The following is a 15,380-nucleotide window of genomic DNA, read 5'->3' on the forward strand; positions in this document are numbered from 1 at the left end:
CATGGAGCCAAACACAAAAAAGAAAACCTGCTCCAGAGCGCAGTGACCTGAGACTGGTGCACTAGCACCCCTCTCAGCAAGACAACGACCTAAAGCAAACAACCAGAACACTTCTGGAGTTATTGCATGATAAAGTTATTCAATCTGTGTGGTTAAATAGGACCTGATGATAGCAGGTTATAGATAATTTCCATCTAATATGGCAGAGCTTGATTGGATCTATCAGGAAGAATAGGATTAACTGCTTAGATGCAGGTGTGCAAAGCCTGTGGAGTCTTACATAATAAGACTGAAAGGTGTTACAGCTGGTAAAGTGATTTCTAGAAACTACTAAATTATTTAAACGTGGCATTTTAGTTTGAAATTTTCTTACATTTCTAAAAAATAAAAATAAAAAAGAAATAAAAAAATTTTTTGGAAAATAAAGTCAAAAAAGAAATGTCTAGCCCTTTGTGAAACATGCATTCACACTTCATCTGTCAGTTTTATTCCCGCAAAGAACAGATAAGACATTTCAATCTTTTAGTTCTATATCTTTTCATGTTATGTTACCATTGTGGATTTATCTTCAAAAACATTTTATCAATAAAAACGAAGCCTAAAACACAGTGAAATGATTTTAAAGCAAGAACTTTCATATACTGTTAATGTTGCCCATTGTCTTTTTTAACTTGTACTTTGTTGTCACCTTTTTTCAAGAGGTGTTGTGACGTCTCGGAGTCAAACCTTTCTACTGATTGGATGGATTGGCTCATGTGACAAGCGTCAGTAACCCGTGCTGCCTTTGTACTAACTCGGTAATAGGAAGACTCAAATTACTTACGACATCATGTTTTATATTGCTTTGACATGTCATTTAAGTGGAATAAAATGATCGAGTTGATGACTCTTTGTTAAAATACGCCTTTTTAATAAACAGTGACAGTAGAAATGCACATATGTATATGTATTTATAATACAAATAAATCGATAAGTGGGACACAGTTGCGTTGTTTCGTAACGCTTTTTCTGACAGTCATTGAACGCACCACAGTTTGTTTTTATAGCTGGTTGTTGACTTGTTGCGTGCGTTCCTTCTGGCCGCGCGGCGGTGATAGGCTTGACAGCTTGGTGTCCTGCTCAGTCTTCGTTACCTGTCAGAATACCCCAGCGAGGGAATGCCCCGCTATGTTCGACTTAAGCCGTGGCTGGAACCTGTCCTTCGCTGGTTGCGGGTTCCTGGGCATTTACCACATCGGAGTAGCCAGCTGTCTGCTGGAGAAAGCTCCGTACCTTATCAAAGAGGCCACTAAGCTGTATGGGGCTTCGGCCGGTGCGCTGACCGCCTCGATGCTCGCCAGCAAGGCACCCATAGGTAAGATACAATGCTGGGGCTCGGTAGCCTGAATAATAATGTACACTTAAAATCATATTCATTACCGAATATGATCTGATAGCCTGCTGGGGATATGTATAAATATGGGTTCAGCTTGTGTACATAGCAGGCGTCTGTAGAGTTAGCAGGCGTAAAGAAAGTTGCACTTGACAAGAGCGATTTAGGTCGATTTCATAAACAACCTTAAAGTTAGTAGAAAGTTGTATACATTGTAAATATAATTTGAAATATTTGTATATATGAAACGTTGTTTAAAACATAGGCTACTTATAGTTAAAACCATTTACATGTTAGCATGCAGATATATGAAATCGGTGTTTTTATTAACAAAGTAATAATAAACGTTTATATCTAAGGAACCTTTCAGATTTCTACAGTAGAAAACAGTAGAAACCCTAAAAGAGGGAGAGAAAACATCAAAACAAAACAATCACATGAAGCCCCCAAGATAAAAATAAATAAATAAGTATATAACCTTTTAGAGTGTAAAGCTATTAGACTGGATCATTGGGGCAGTTCCACATGTTCCACATTAAATGTACTGTAAATTCAATAATAATGGATTGCATTTATATAGTGCTTTTCGAGACCCTCAAAGCGCTTTACAATTCCACTATTCATTCACACACTGGTGGAGGCAGCTACAGTTGTAGCCACAGCTGTCCTGGGGCAGACTGACAGAAGCGAGGCTGCCATCGGCCCCTCTGGCCATCACCAGTAGGCAGTAGGTGAAGTGTCTTGCCCAAGAACACAACGACCGAGACTGTCCGAGCTGGGGCTCAAACCGGCAACCTTCCGATTACAAGACGGACTCCCAACTCTTCAGCCACGATCGCCCCTTAAGCACAATTAAGAGTGTAATAGTCTAGTAGCTAATTTCTGTTCAAGGTTACATATTACTTGTCAGTAACTTGAGACCAGTAGTACTATAAACTTAAGACAGCAATTCATATATGTGCAAGGCTTATACAGAGCAGGCAGAGAATGTCTTTCATTGATATACATGTATATATATATGTATAGGTTGTGTTCAAATGGGACTGGCTCATACCACAACATGACTGTGCTTGAGTCAGAGGCACCCTTTCACTTTCTTTCTCATGATGAAGCAATCATTACAGACTGATCTCATCTGTAAACCTAGACTGACGCCCAGGTTATCATCAATAGCATCAGACAATACTGATACAGGTTTAATTAGTGTGTTTTCGTTCCCAGCTAAATGCTGTGAAGATGTGATTGAGGTGGCTAAGGAGGCCAGAAAGAGAAACCTGGGCCCCCTGCATCCAACTTTCAACCTGATTAAGGTGTTAAGGTCTGGCCTGAATCGCAACCTGCCCTCTGACGCACACACCCTGGCCTCAAAGCAACTGTGCATCTCTCTGACCAGAGTGAGTGATGGGGAGAATGTGCTCGTGTCAGAGTTTGACTCCAAAGAGGAGCTCATTCAGGTGAGGAGAAAGAGGTGGTGGGTATATTCCACATAACAGGGAATGGGTGTTCTGTAGTTTAACCTTGTGCTCTATCCACAGGCGCTCATCTGCAGCTGTTTCATCCCCATCTACTGTGGACTGATTCCTCCGTGCTTCAGAGGAGTGGTAGGTTTGCTTCTTTACATGTATGTATGCGTGTTTCTGCTTTGGGGAAGCAGACGCACACATGTGACTAAAAAAAACAGAAAAAGAAGAAGGAAGCTTGAGCAGTGAAGAAAAAATGTAGCAATAAGCAAAGTTGAAAAGCGCTGAGTGGATGCAAGAGTGAAATCCTCTGAGTGTAAAAAATGTTATTGAGACGTGGCTCGTCTTGTATAATCACATTTGATTGTAGCTTCTTTTAAGCATTAAACATGAAGAAGGAAAAATACACATTTAATATACAGAGTAAAGACTGTGGGATGGCTTTGTGTAGTAGTCAATCTGAGCAGTGATAAAGAAGCTGCAGGTCCCAGCATATAGCTGTTTGCTTTACTGTGACTTATCAGCAGCTCTTGGACTTTGGCAGCAATCTCATTCAGTAATCAGCTCAACTCTCCTATTACCACAATTATAATTAAGACACTCATGACTGGATTTAGATCCAGTTATAGAATAATATAATAGCAAAATCACAAAAGTGGAGTTCATCATAGTCACAGCAGATAAAAATAATAAACCTGATAACAAATCAAGAACTGTAACATCTTCTAGAATTCAACCCCATTTCCTTGAAATTGCCTAACAAATACACAAACATTAAGTGTGTTGACTAGATTATGCTAAAAATAATGGAGATATCTGGCAAATTACAGCTATGGTAACACTAATCACATAATTAATACGACCATATAGAGAAATGAATGTAGAAGCTGTTGGTTTGTTGACTTACATTCTGAAGCCTCCGATTTAATAAATAGGTGATTAATATTTTCAAAAGAATGAAATGTATTCAGAAGGAGTGATTTTCACTGACTTAGCCGAATGTGCTGACGTAACATGTATTGAGAAAAGTCAGTGCTTTATGAATGGCAGAGTTTAGAGTCAGACTCCTTTGGAGTCAGCGTCTAGTAACCTTGAATGATATCACACTTTCAGGGACTTACTTGGACTTTTCCCTTTCGGCTCTTCACTTGTCTGAGGAAGCACAGGCTTTGCTGGGACTTACAACGTACAGTGTGTTAATTTAGAGTGAGATATCTAAATGACTGTAAGTGTTACGTTCACAGTAAAATGCCTGTTCTGAACTTTTTAAATCTGCACCTACAAATGTCATTCAGAAGAGAAACTAAAACTACAAGTGAAACTGAAAAGAAACTTGACTGTTGTTATACTGAGTTATACTGAAGTTCAGTTGATATTGGTGTCGTAAAAATGACAGCAGGGCTGAGTTACTCCACATTTTTGTAGTTTAGTGATAATCAGATTCCCACTGTCAGAGAATGTCAATTTTCAGTTACACTTACAGTTCATACATGTTTCATTTATTAAAAATGAAGAGAGTCCAACAACAAACACTGTTTGATCTTATAGAAATGCCATGTTTAGCAGACATGGTGGATTAATAATAACAAGAATGTACTTTGATTTACAAAAGGGAATGAAAGACTTAGAGAAAACAGAAAAAACAAATAATATTGAAAATCCCCAAATAAATTGTGTCAGTTAAAATTTATTTAAATTCTCATTTACAATTGAAGCAGCTGACATGTCAGTGTGATAACAAAATCTAAAAGCTTTGTAATCAAAGATGAACACAGTGACAAAAATCAGGGTCCAACTTAAAAAAATAAAATTCAGTGTTGTAAATGAATATAGGCATTTATAATGTGTAAAATCAAATGCAGTTGGTACAGTCAAAGATTTGTAAACTCCATCCAAACAACAAAACAGGACACCTGGTTTCTTTTCACCCTGCGTAGACGTTGTTGTCTGAAACTTGGTGCTCAAGTTCAGTGTGAACACAGAAAAGGGAGTACAGCTCAGTAAGCTAGTGTGCGATTTCACTGAACTGTGTGTTCCACGGCTGGTTGTGTATGCACATGCAGACAGATGTCTAACATCAGGTGTAGTTTTCTAATAAAGTTCTTTTTTTTCACTTTGCCTGAAATGTTTGGGAACGTTGTTCTGCCACAGATCTGACTCCAGTCGGATGTCTCCAAATACTAAAGAAACAAATAAAAAGTGCTAAAACCTTTAAAACCTTTAGCTATTACTATTAAGGAAATTATAACAAAATTGTAACAAAATAGTAATTATAGCATATTTAAGTTAATTAAATACACTCGTGTAGCAAAGATTCATTTAAAAAGAACATCATGTTTTTACTCTGTGTGCACAGTCAACTGTTCCCTTACTGACCTACTTTCCATCACGCTTTTAAGCGCTTTAAATTAGAAAACCCTGCTTTCGTATCCCATTGGTTGAGAGAATGAAATGGAATCAGAACATTTCATTACATAAAAACTGGGGAAAGTCTTTAAAATTGTGTGAAATGTGAAGCCTGGGTTTTAATATTGTAAGTGTCCTGTGTGATGGTAGGTGAGAGCAGCCACAGGAAAAATTAGATGGTGGATCAAAATGTGCATACCAAAAAAGTTTGTAGTTTGTGCATGGCCCAGGTATCAGGGTATAGCAGAAATGAATAGTTTCCTTGTGCTTCATTGTGGCCTGTTCTATAAATGACAACCAAGAGTGATGTGTTTATTCCAGGTATATTGGTAACTGTCTGTGTGTGTTCAGCGTTATGTAGACGGTGGGATCAGTGATAACCTGCCTCAGTCAGAGCTGAAGAACACCATCACCATATCTCCTTTCTCTGGCGAAAGTGACATCTGTCCACGGGATAAGTCCACCAGCTTTCATGAGCTGCGTTTCACTAACACCAGCATCCAGATGAACATGGGCAACATGTACCGCCTCAGCAGGGCTCTCTTTCCACCAGAACCCAAGGTAGGTACCTGTGCAGCATTAGCACACTGGAGGCGATGTACTCCTTGTGCATTGCACTGAAGCTGATGGTCAGTTTCTTGCAGACATTCCAGGCTTTGGTTGCGTAGGCCATGTAATGTATTTACTACCAGGCCATATGTCAATCAGCAGTATCTTGCACTCTCACTGATAGTCGCTTCTGTCACATGTTTTTAAGTAGAGAATAGAAGGAAGGAGACCCCTACTTTAGATTTTCATCTTTTAAAGTTGAAAATCTAAAATAACAAAACAGTAAATCAATCATTCTTTCACCTTTACAAGGATTAACAATAGTAGTAAAAGCATCTGTGCGTAGGCAAAGGGTCAATCCTTTGTCACCAGACAAGAACCTCAGAAGCGGCGGTCTTTGATGGAGTCGCCAAAGCCTGGAAAGCGTGTGTAAAGCAGCTCTGAGACCCTGCCAGCAAACTAAGCACCACTCAAGTGCTGTTTGAGCATCTCCCAGCAGCAGGGAAAAACCTGCACCACACACCTCTGCCATGGCCTCAAACCAAACATAGCTGTGCAGTGTGATGGAAGAGACATTGGGAGCACTGGTGGTTGAGCCTCGGACCCAGTGTAAACCACTTTCTCTGTGTTTTCTAGTAGTCTAGAGCACAACACCTTCTTCCTGTATTTACCTTTGTTGCTCCCGCCCCAGAAGCATCTGGCCACTGAGCAGGCTGAAGTGTCGCATTTTGGTTTGCTTGGAGTTCACTTGATTTTTCTGTGTGAAAACGAACCAAAGCACAGGAAAAAGCTACATGTTTACAAACCCGTCAGCTAATTCAGAGTAATTCAGAGTAAATGAACTATAACTATGTGAAAACATTGATACGCAGACATGAATCAATACTAAAAATGACTCATTTGCGACAGTATCGTTACCAACAGCGCAGCCTTTGGCTCTTCCAGCTAACAGCTTCCCTGCAGGTAGGCATACAGGAGCTACTCTGACTCAACCACCGGTTTCAAAAGTCCTGCTTTGAAGCACTGAGATGAGCTTTGCTGCCATTTGTTGCAAAAAAAGCTGTGACAAGAAGGGGGTGGGGCTTACTCTGAGACCGCATGCTCATTGGCTGCTGACTTTGTTAACCAGTAAGTTTTTAACCAGTAAACTGTGGCTTTGTGCAACAGATAAATTGAATCATATTTTCAAAATGTACTAAATATTTATATTCAGTATGACCAAAAATGTTTAGAGACGTGAACACAACCACAGCTGTCACCATATGGAACGCAGGTTTAAGACACCAAAATCTATGTCAGTGCTTTTAATGTGAACACCACTTTATGAGGAATTTCAGAATCAGAATACTTTAATAATCCCTAAGGAAATCATGTTTCAAGACGTGACCCCATGAAACATTAAAGTTAGCTGTTTAACACGCAAAAAACAGCAGAATTAGCTGCCTGTGAAGTTATGTTTAAGGTAACAGCTAGCAGCTATGGTTGATAGTAAACTGACAAAATTACTGTGGGAGCTAGGCAGCTAATTTGATTAGCTCTGCTGATGGTTAATAGACAGCGTTAATGTAACGGGATGACAAGTGTTAAGCTTCAGATAAACAATGAGAAAAATCTACAACAACTAGACAGAAATAATGCAAGTCCACCTTATAACTCTATATCTGCAACAAAATATGGTGCAAAGTCATTAGAAGCTCAGCACTACCTCAGACTACCTATTGTCGGATTTTGTGCTTTTTTGCATTACCTAAGAGAATCTTTAAATATTTGTCATATATCTCAAATGTAGTGACTCTCTGTGCTCTGAATTGTAACATTTACCTACTAACTGTTGTCACAGTGGCTGCTCTGCAGGAGAAGTCAAAGTGGTGTTGTACACTATCTTTCATTTTTATTACAGTAGTTGTTCTAAGTGCCTCAAGTGAACACTATGTGCAGTTGATTTTCCTGATGTCTGTGCCACAGAGGTCCTATGGTGCTGAATGCAACATTAACCTAAATCTTAAAACATCTGTTAAATGAATATCCCCTGAACAGAAATTCCCCAAAATTCTCAGATTTGGTTTTAGGCCTTTTTAATGTAATTGTTATTATTCAAACTGAAGCCAAGTTTCCTTTTGTTATTTCCTGCCACTGTGATGACTGTCAGTTAACCTCTAAGATAAGGTGACCTTTGACCTTGTTGCAGTACATCTATTTGCTGTATCATTGCTATATAGCCTCACCCCCTTCTCGTGTGTGTATGCATACCGTATCTGGGTCCTATGATTTTGTCAATGAGCTCACTTATCTGTGTCTGGGGGATGTGTGTGTTTTTTCCTGGAATGACATCACTATATCACTTCACCTGAAAAACAAGTGCACACATTACATGCCTGAACAAAGTGAGTCCTTAATACAAACATACAGGCTTGGCAAATATGTGTCTCCTGTGGCCTGACCATTCCAGCCAATGAAATGAGCATCTCCTAACAATGTCACAGCTTGCTTGTATTGAAGCTATTACACAATAAAACAAACTGACAGTAGACCTAATGACACGACTCTGTACCTTTCACTTGCCAAAACACTTTAATAGCATAACAATGAAAGGCATGTATATTTAATTTTAACAATGCTAAACTGTATATTAGGAAGTATTTGACCTTTTTAGGGAGATTGTGTCAATATTACAGTATTACAATTCCAACAGCTTAAAAGTCAACGTCTTGGTGTGACCACCTTCATGACTCCTTCATTTTTGATATGATCATCAACGCCAGTAGCTGAAATACAGCGTCAAACCATGACAGACCGTGTTTTATGGATTGCTGTATACACTCATATTTACATGTCTCCTGGCTTCCAACAATCCAAGACTCATTTTCAGTTCACTTCATATGTAATTTATTTCTTTTCCCCATTTCCTTTCCTTGAAATGACTTTCACTGAGATAATTTCTGACGAGGCTTTGGTGAACAATAGATGGATCAACTGAAAGCCCAGATGCAATTCTCAGGTCCTCTGGCAGGATTTGTTTACTTCTTAAGGTCATGACATTTAGGTACCAAGTGTCTGCTGCAGATAGGCCAGCCATTTCTTCTTTTGTCTTCCACTTTCCTCAAAGACACGCTGCACACCATGCCATGATATGCCAAGTTTTCAGCTAATAGCTCTTTGGAATCACCTTTATTGGTACAAAAGTACTACTTGACATCTTTCAAGATGTTATCTATGACAGAGATTCTACGTTTTTTGCTAGTGTAAACATAACACAGGTTCATCCCTTGAGTTAGGTGCTTATTTATCCTTGAATGACTCACAGCTCAGGTTCAAGTGGCTTAACAAACAAGAAAAAACACCTGTTCGGGTACTCAGGTACAAGGACTTGAGTGAAAGTGAGTGAAAAAGCAGCCAATGTCCAAAGAAAAACTTTTAAAGACCTTCAAAACCCCACAGAACTGTTGCTCAAGAGTGTTAAAAAATTCAAGTCTGACTCCTTGGAAGCAAAATATAAATAAATTAGGAGTTATACAGATTCAGACACAGTACTGTATGACAGTTATGGAAGATGCCAATAGAAAGCAATGAGTCACAGTTCCCATCAGAGGAAAGACATGCAGGGAATGAAATGAACTTGCTTGCTTAGTGGAATATCTTAATGGAGCAGCTTGTGGTATGGAGCTCAGGTCCAAGAAGACAAAGTTCATGACCAACAACACCCAGGCAAGTGAGACCAAATATTCAGGAGAAGGCTGGTAACCGTGAAGACTTTCAGCTACCTCGGTTCAGTCATATCAGGTGAAAAATTAAATCCTGAGATTTTGGCAAGTATACCAAAGACAACAACTGCAATAATAAGACGCGAGGCCAGAAGCATCTGATTGCACTTACAGTGTCAATCTTCGCCTATGAAATGTACACACTCACAGCAGAACTTCAAACAATGATTAGATGCTGCAGGAAGATTTTAAATGCTTATATGAAGGCAGTGCCGCTTCTGGAATAATGTCCACAATGTTCACATGTGGATTTTTCTTTGCATGAACTTTGTGTAAGGACTACACTTCTCCTCCAGAGTCGACTCAGAGACATGGACGACCCATATCTGTTTTTAATGCAGTGCGACCTGAGAGCCCAAAGATCACGAGCAACCAATATTCAGTTCTGGCCTTGTCCCTCGCACACAGAGACTTCTCCAGGTTGTCTGAATCTTTTGATAACATTATGAGCTGTAAATGATGACATAGTCAGCCTTCAGAACTTCACCTTGAAGATCACTATTTTGAAATTGTCCCATGGACTAGTTGTTTTTGGGCGTGCTCAGATTGGTATACCATAATTTGTAGAAACATTTTTGCACACTGGTAAACCTCTGCTCATCTTTGCCTTCTTAAACTCTGCTTCTCTAACATCCTGTTTTTTATACCAAATCGCTTACTGACCTGTTGTCGATCAACCTAATTACTTCATTTTAGTACCACCTACTTTTCCACCCTTTGTTGAACCATCCTAGCTTTTTTATGCCTTCAAATCCATCCATCATCTTTTTCTTCTGAGGGTGGATCTTGATATATCTATGATGATATTTTTTATGAAGAAGTAAAATGTCTTATTGTAAATATTTAACTTTTTTCCATTTTGAATGAATTGCGGCTTTAGTACATATATTTTCTGCCTCCCGTCCACAGGTGCTGGCTGAGATGTGTCAGAGCGGTTATAAAGATGCTCTACGCTTTCTTGAAGAGAACAGTGAGTCCTCTATTCCTTGGTTGCTTTGGTCATTCTCCAACTTACACACTTTCATATCAGCCTCTAGTTTGACATTTGAACTGTGTTACCTATGTGGTGTTTTTTGGTTGCAGACCTGCTTGCACTGGAGTGTCCCACTGCTGGCCCTTCCCTGCCAGAGAGCTCGATCAGCTGCTGCAACAATACTGAAACAACCAAGGAGTGGGTGCTCCGAAGGCTCCGACTACTTCGTAAACAGCACTGTAGGGTGGATGAACACATTAGTCTGCCTACTTCAATCAAGAAAGGTATGGTATCATCCCAGAATAAGCACAGATTGCATCATTCTTCTTTAAAATGTTTAAAGAACTGCATCCTATTCTGTATGTGGCTGTCAGTGTTCTGTGAGGCCTGCCAAGAGAGATCTGGACTGTATGGCAGGGTATCTGGGATGCTGCCAGTAAGGGTGGCCTCCTACATGCTCATGCCATACACACTTCCTGTACAGTCAGCATACTCAGTGGCCCAGAGGTAAGACAGAGGTCGCATCAATAACGGTATATCACTTTTAACCAAATGAGCTTTGAACTTAAAATTAGCTGGTGTCAAATCCGTGACCATTACCACTTTGCTTTGGACCAGGTTTGTAGAGTGGATCCCAGAGGTGCCCGCTGATGTCCGTTGGCTGTTTGAGGTGGCAGGTGATGTTTACAGACAGGCCTGGAAAGGGGAACAAGCCAGCGCTATGAGGTGACAGAAAATATGGCAAACAGAGTCATTTTCAAACAAACGTTAGAGGTTTAGCGTCAGACGCTTTCAGACATGTCCTCTTCATTTTTTTCTGTTTTCACTATTCTCATTGTGGAGTCCAGATCACCTCTCACTTCTATACATGAATCTTGTTTCCATTGCTTTTTGTACAGTGAGCCCTGCCTGAGGAAATGCCTGAGTGTTCCACCGCTATCTTCGGAGTGTGGGCCCAGTCAGAAAGATATCCCACCTGCTCTTTCCTCTGTCGAGCTCCACAGCAACTACTGGGAAATCCCCAAATCTGCCTTCTCCGCGTCTCATCAGAGCCATCCAGCCATCGATCCCTCCTCCCCACAGGATGTCTGCTTCTTTGTTGGCATCCAAGATGAACCATAGAGCGTTCACAACAGTCAGATGCTCCAGGACCTGAACTTTAACAGAAACACGGTCTAATGTCAGCTCTCTTGTTGAGACAAGGATGGATCGATGGATGGTAGAAATTTTAGCCAATACTCACTGGTGTGTATCTGTTTTTTACACTGACTCTGAACACTCCATCCAGTGCAAAGAGTATTGTACTTCTGTGATGTGTTTTATGACCTAAATCAGTGCGCAGCACAGTATGATATCTATCTACTTCCCTAAATATTTTTAGGTTTAAAATATGCATTCATAGGAACCATCCCAGTGCATTCAATGACAGCTTCTTTCTTTCCCTTCAAATATTGACTCTTTCTTCATTTCACCACGCTGATGGACTTGTACCGTTGAGTGATATGTCCAAGGTTTGTGGTCCCAATCACTAATTTAAAGTTTTTTTCAGTATATAATGATTTTAATTTTCTAAATAATTAATACTCCACAGAGTAAAACGGGTACCAAAGAAGGCGGAGCTACCGTGTGAAGGTGTCCTTTGGTTCTCAGTGCGATCAAATTCCAGAGAGACTGATTGTATTCAGTATAATGTGAAACTAGGGAGTGAGACCTCAAAGTCATCAAGAGTCTTTTTTTAGGTCATAGCTGAAAGCTGTTTTACTAAAAAGAGACTTTTTGCAACTACAGGGGTCAGTTTGTGGTGGCCTTTAAGGAGAATGCAAGTTTAAGGCACTTCCTTATTGCCTTTTAAACCTGAAATCTATTTATTATATATAAAGGCTCTAATATTACAAATCTTGGTGCAACAATCCTTAGCATTAATCCAGGTGATCTTTCCAGGATTTTTGAGTAAAACCAAGTTGTTCACTTAATTGGAACTTTTAACTCTTCGTCATTGCAGCTGTCTTGTATTAGTAAATTTCTACTGCATAAGGAGAGGCTATTTCACATGATTGGGCAGAGTTATGTGTGATGATGGGTCTGGGGTAAAAAAGCTGTTCCTGAGACTGGTTGCCTATTATTTGGCGACTCTTCTAAGCTGATGATGACCTGGATGTGATGAGTGTCTGAGAATGTTAGTGGTTCTGTTTTGGCAGCGGTGTCTGTAGATATGTTCAAGGGAGAGAAGAAGGCAGCCAAAGCTGTTTTGTGCAGTAGTAATGACCCATGCCCAAATTACTAGTCGGCCACTGAAACCTGATGAAAAATGTTTCTGCTAGAGAAAATGCACTGAAGCTGACATTTTCAGGTTAAAGGCTGGTTCTGGTCCTGGGCCAGCTAGGCAAAGGGGAATGCAATCAGTAGTACAAGTCACATCAGCCCATTGCTTCTGGCCAATAATGCAGTGCATAGGCTGAATGCTGATTGGCTGAAAGGAAGCGTAAACTGAAAAGGGAATGACCACAGCCTTAATCTGCAGTACAAAGAATTTCTTTGTGCACTATGAACTCTGTAATTCCAGCAAAAGGACCAACAGAACCACAAACAAGAGTGGCCCATGTTCCAGTTATTAAACAGTACATGTATGTTTTTATACTATAGCAGCAATGTCAAGTTGTTTGCATCTGCAAAGTGCTCTGTAGCACCGACACAGTACCATGCTGGAGCCAATACGTTCCATTTTTATAGGACAAACGCACAGTTTTAGCATGGATGAAGACATGGTCCAGTACACCACAAAACTTTACAAACTTTTAACACTTTAGACATTGCACAGGCACAGTATTCAGACATGCCATTAAACTGTCTTCTGTAGGCGATAATAACTCTCCCGTAACATATAATTCAGTGTTAAATAAGTAACAGTCGGCTGCCTGAAGCCCGCCATACAATAATGGCTTTTATATCTAAGTTGCAGCTCACTGTAAGTATAACTTTCAGGGTGACTGACTTGAAATGGAAAAGTAATGTTAAATATTGAGATGCATCTACCAAACAGCACAAGTCATGTTATTCACTTTCAAATCATTTTGAGCCGAAAGCCAGCGGCAGACCTTTGCTAATGGTTCCAACACTGAAGCTCAATAACTGCCATCAGATGTGGTTATTGCGCTTCTTCCTCTGTAAGGTGACCAAACTTTTGCACATGTCACAGTCACAATTTTTATTTGTTATATTATTAAGTTCAAAATTAAAAGATAACAGTGCAATAACCTTTGAAGACAGGCTTGTTTTAATTCCCTTCTTTTAAGTATAAAATATCAACTCAATGTGCTATTTCCCAGAGATTTGCTGGTATTTACATGGTCAGACCTTGAAATATTGAAATGTTTTGTTTCCCGCAAATGTAATTTGTGTTAAGGCACTGTGATATTTCAAGATTAAACAAGTAATAATTGATTCCATTGCTGTAAATGGTAAATGGACTGATTCTTATATGGCACTTTTCTACTCTCCTGGAGTACTCAAAGCACTTTATACAACATAAAGCCACATGTGGTCTCAGCCACATTTGCACATGAGGCTGTGAAACACAAAGATTCATCCTGACACAAGAGAACTTCAGAAGTCATCCGCAACAACGGGAGAAAGTCCCAGAAGGATTACAATCTCAGGAGCAGTCCATAATTCAAGTGTGTATGGTAGAGCAGACACCTGCAAGTGTGACTAAAATATGATCACAAAACAACAAAAATATGCACGTTCTATATATAAAGTCAAACACGGAGAGTTCCTGCACAAGTGCAGTGATTTTGACTGGATGGCTGATATAGTTTTGAAACAAACCTCCTCATTCTTCATGCAGAGCATGAAAACACCTGCTCTCCTCTTTGTGACATGACACGCGCTAAAGCAAATCTGATTAATTTCTGACTCTAATGGAAACAATAAAAATTTTAATCTGTGCAGCCTTTTCCTTTACCATAAATGTATGTACACAGGAAACACACAGACCTCTTGCCTTGCAACTCCTCCCACGTGGCCCTACTAAGCCAATCAAATGCTTTATTTAGAGCACGTGTGAAAATGGAAAACTATTGTTGGACTGTAACTTCTTTGTTTTATTTGACAGCCAGTTGATTACCATGTGCAGACACGGATTCAATTCTTAGGCTACTATAAAATACATTGCATTGGATTCCTATCTGCATGTGAGTTAGTAGCCCCAATGAATAATTATAATTCAGTTTCATGCACTGCAGACAACCCCAGAGTGATGCATGAATTCATGCAAAATGATAGTATGTTTATTAACACGCAAACAACTAAAGATCTGACAGAAATGTTTTCTTACATGTCAGCTGTTACACACACAGGAAGGAATAGTTTGTAATAAGGCAACTCCCTGGATATCTTGATGCATACTCAATCATCCAGGTGAATCCAGAAAGGTTGATTCTGTTCATCTGGATGTTTTCAGTGGGAGAAACGTTTGGTCAATCATCCAAGCGTATACTTCAGTCAATGTTTTTCCCACTGAAAATGCTACGTCCAGATGAACAGAATCAACCTTTTGGAACTCCCTGGATAAGTCCAGGAGTCCACCCAAGTCTCAGTTCTCAGGACCACGCAGTCTCCACTAATTCTTGTCAGAGGATTTCACCCTTATATTATAAAAATGGAACGTGGCGTCAGAGAACCTCCACTATTCATTAAATCAAACTTCAGACTCCCAACCAGTTGATTCATTGAGTAATGATTCCACATTTTCCTCAAATTATATACCCCTTCCCATGTAAATTATTCATTTGTTTCCAGAGTCAGTATTGTATCACAGCTGATTTTCCCTGCTGTGTCAGTAGTTTTGTTAATGTTAC

The 15,380-nt window shown here is 39.7% G+C and overlaps 1 protein-coding gene across 1 annotated transcript; it reads left to right on the forward strand.

Moving 5' to 3' along the window:
- The first annotated feature begins 1,037 nt into the window (after nucleotides 1-1,037).
- Nucleotides 1,038-13,972, forward strand: pnpla3 (patatin-like phospholipase domain containing 3). Its single transcript, XM_005949014.2, has 9 exons — nucleotides 1,038-1,354; nucleotides 2,594-2,826; nucleotides 2,908-2,973; nucleotides 5,590-5,799; nucleotides 10,458-10,518; nucleotides 10,632-10,805; nucleotides 10,896-11,028; nucleotides 11,140-11,247; nucleotides 11,421-13,972. The coding sequence occupies exons 1-9, from the start codon at nucleotides 1,168-1,170 to the stop codon at nucleotides 11,641-11,643; spliced, it is 1,395 nt and encodes a 464-aa protein (XP_005949076.1). The 5' UTR covers nucleotides 1,038-1,167; the 3' UTR covers nucleotides 11,644-13,972.
- The last annotated feature ends 1,408 nt before the right edge of the window (nucleotides 13,973-15,380 follow it).

The sequence above is a fragment of the Haplochromis burtoni genome, unplaced genomic scaffold, assembly GCF_018398535.1.
Source record: "Haplochromis burtoni strain Fernald_Lab_line unplaced genomic scaffold, NCSU_Asbu1 Contig_241, whole genome shotgun sequence".
Lineage (NCBI taxonomy): Eukaryota > Metazoa > Chordata > Actinopteri > Cichliformes > Cichlidae > Haplochromis > Haplochromis burtoni.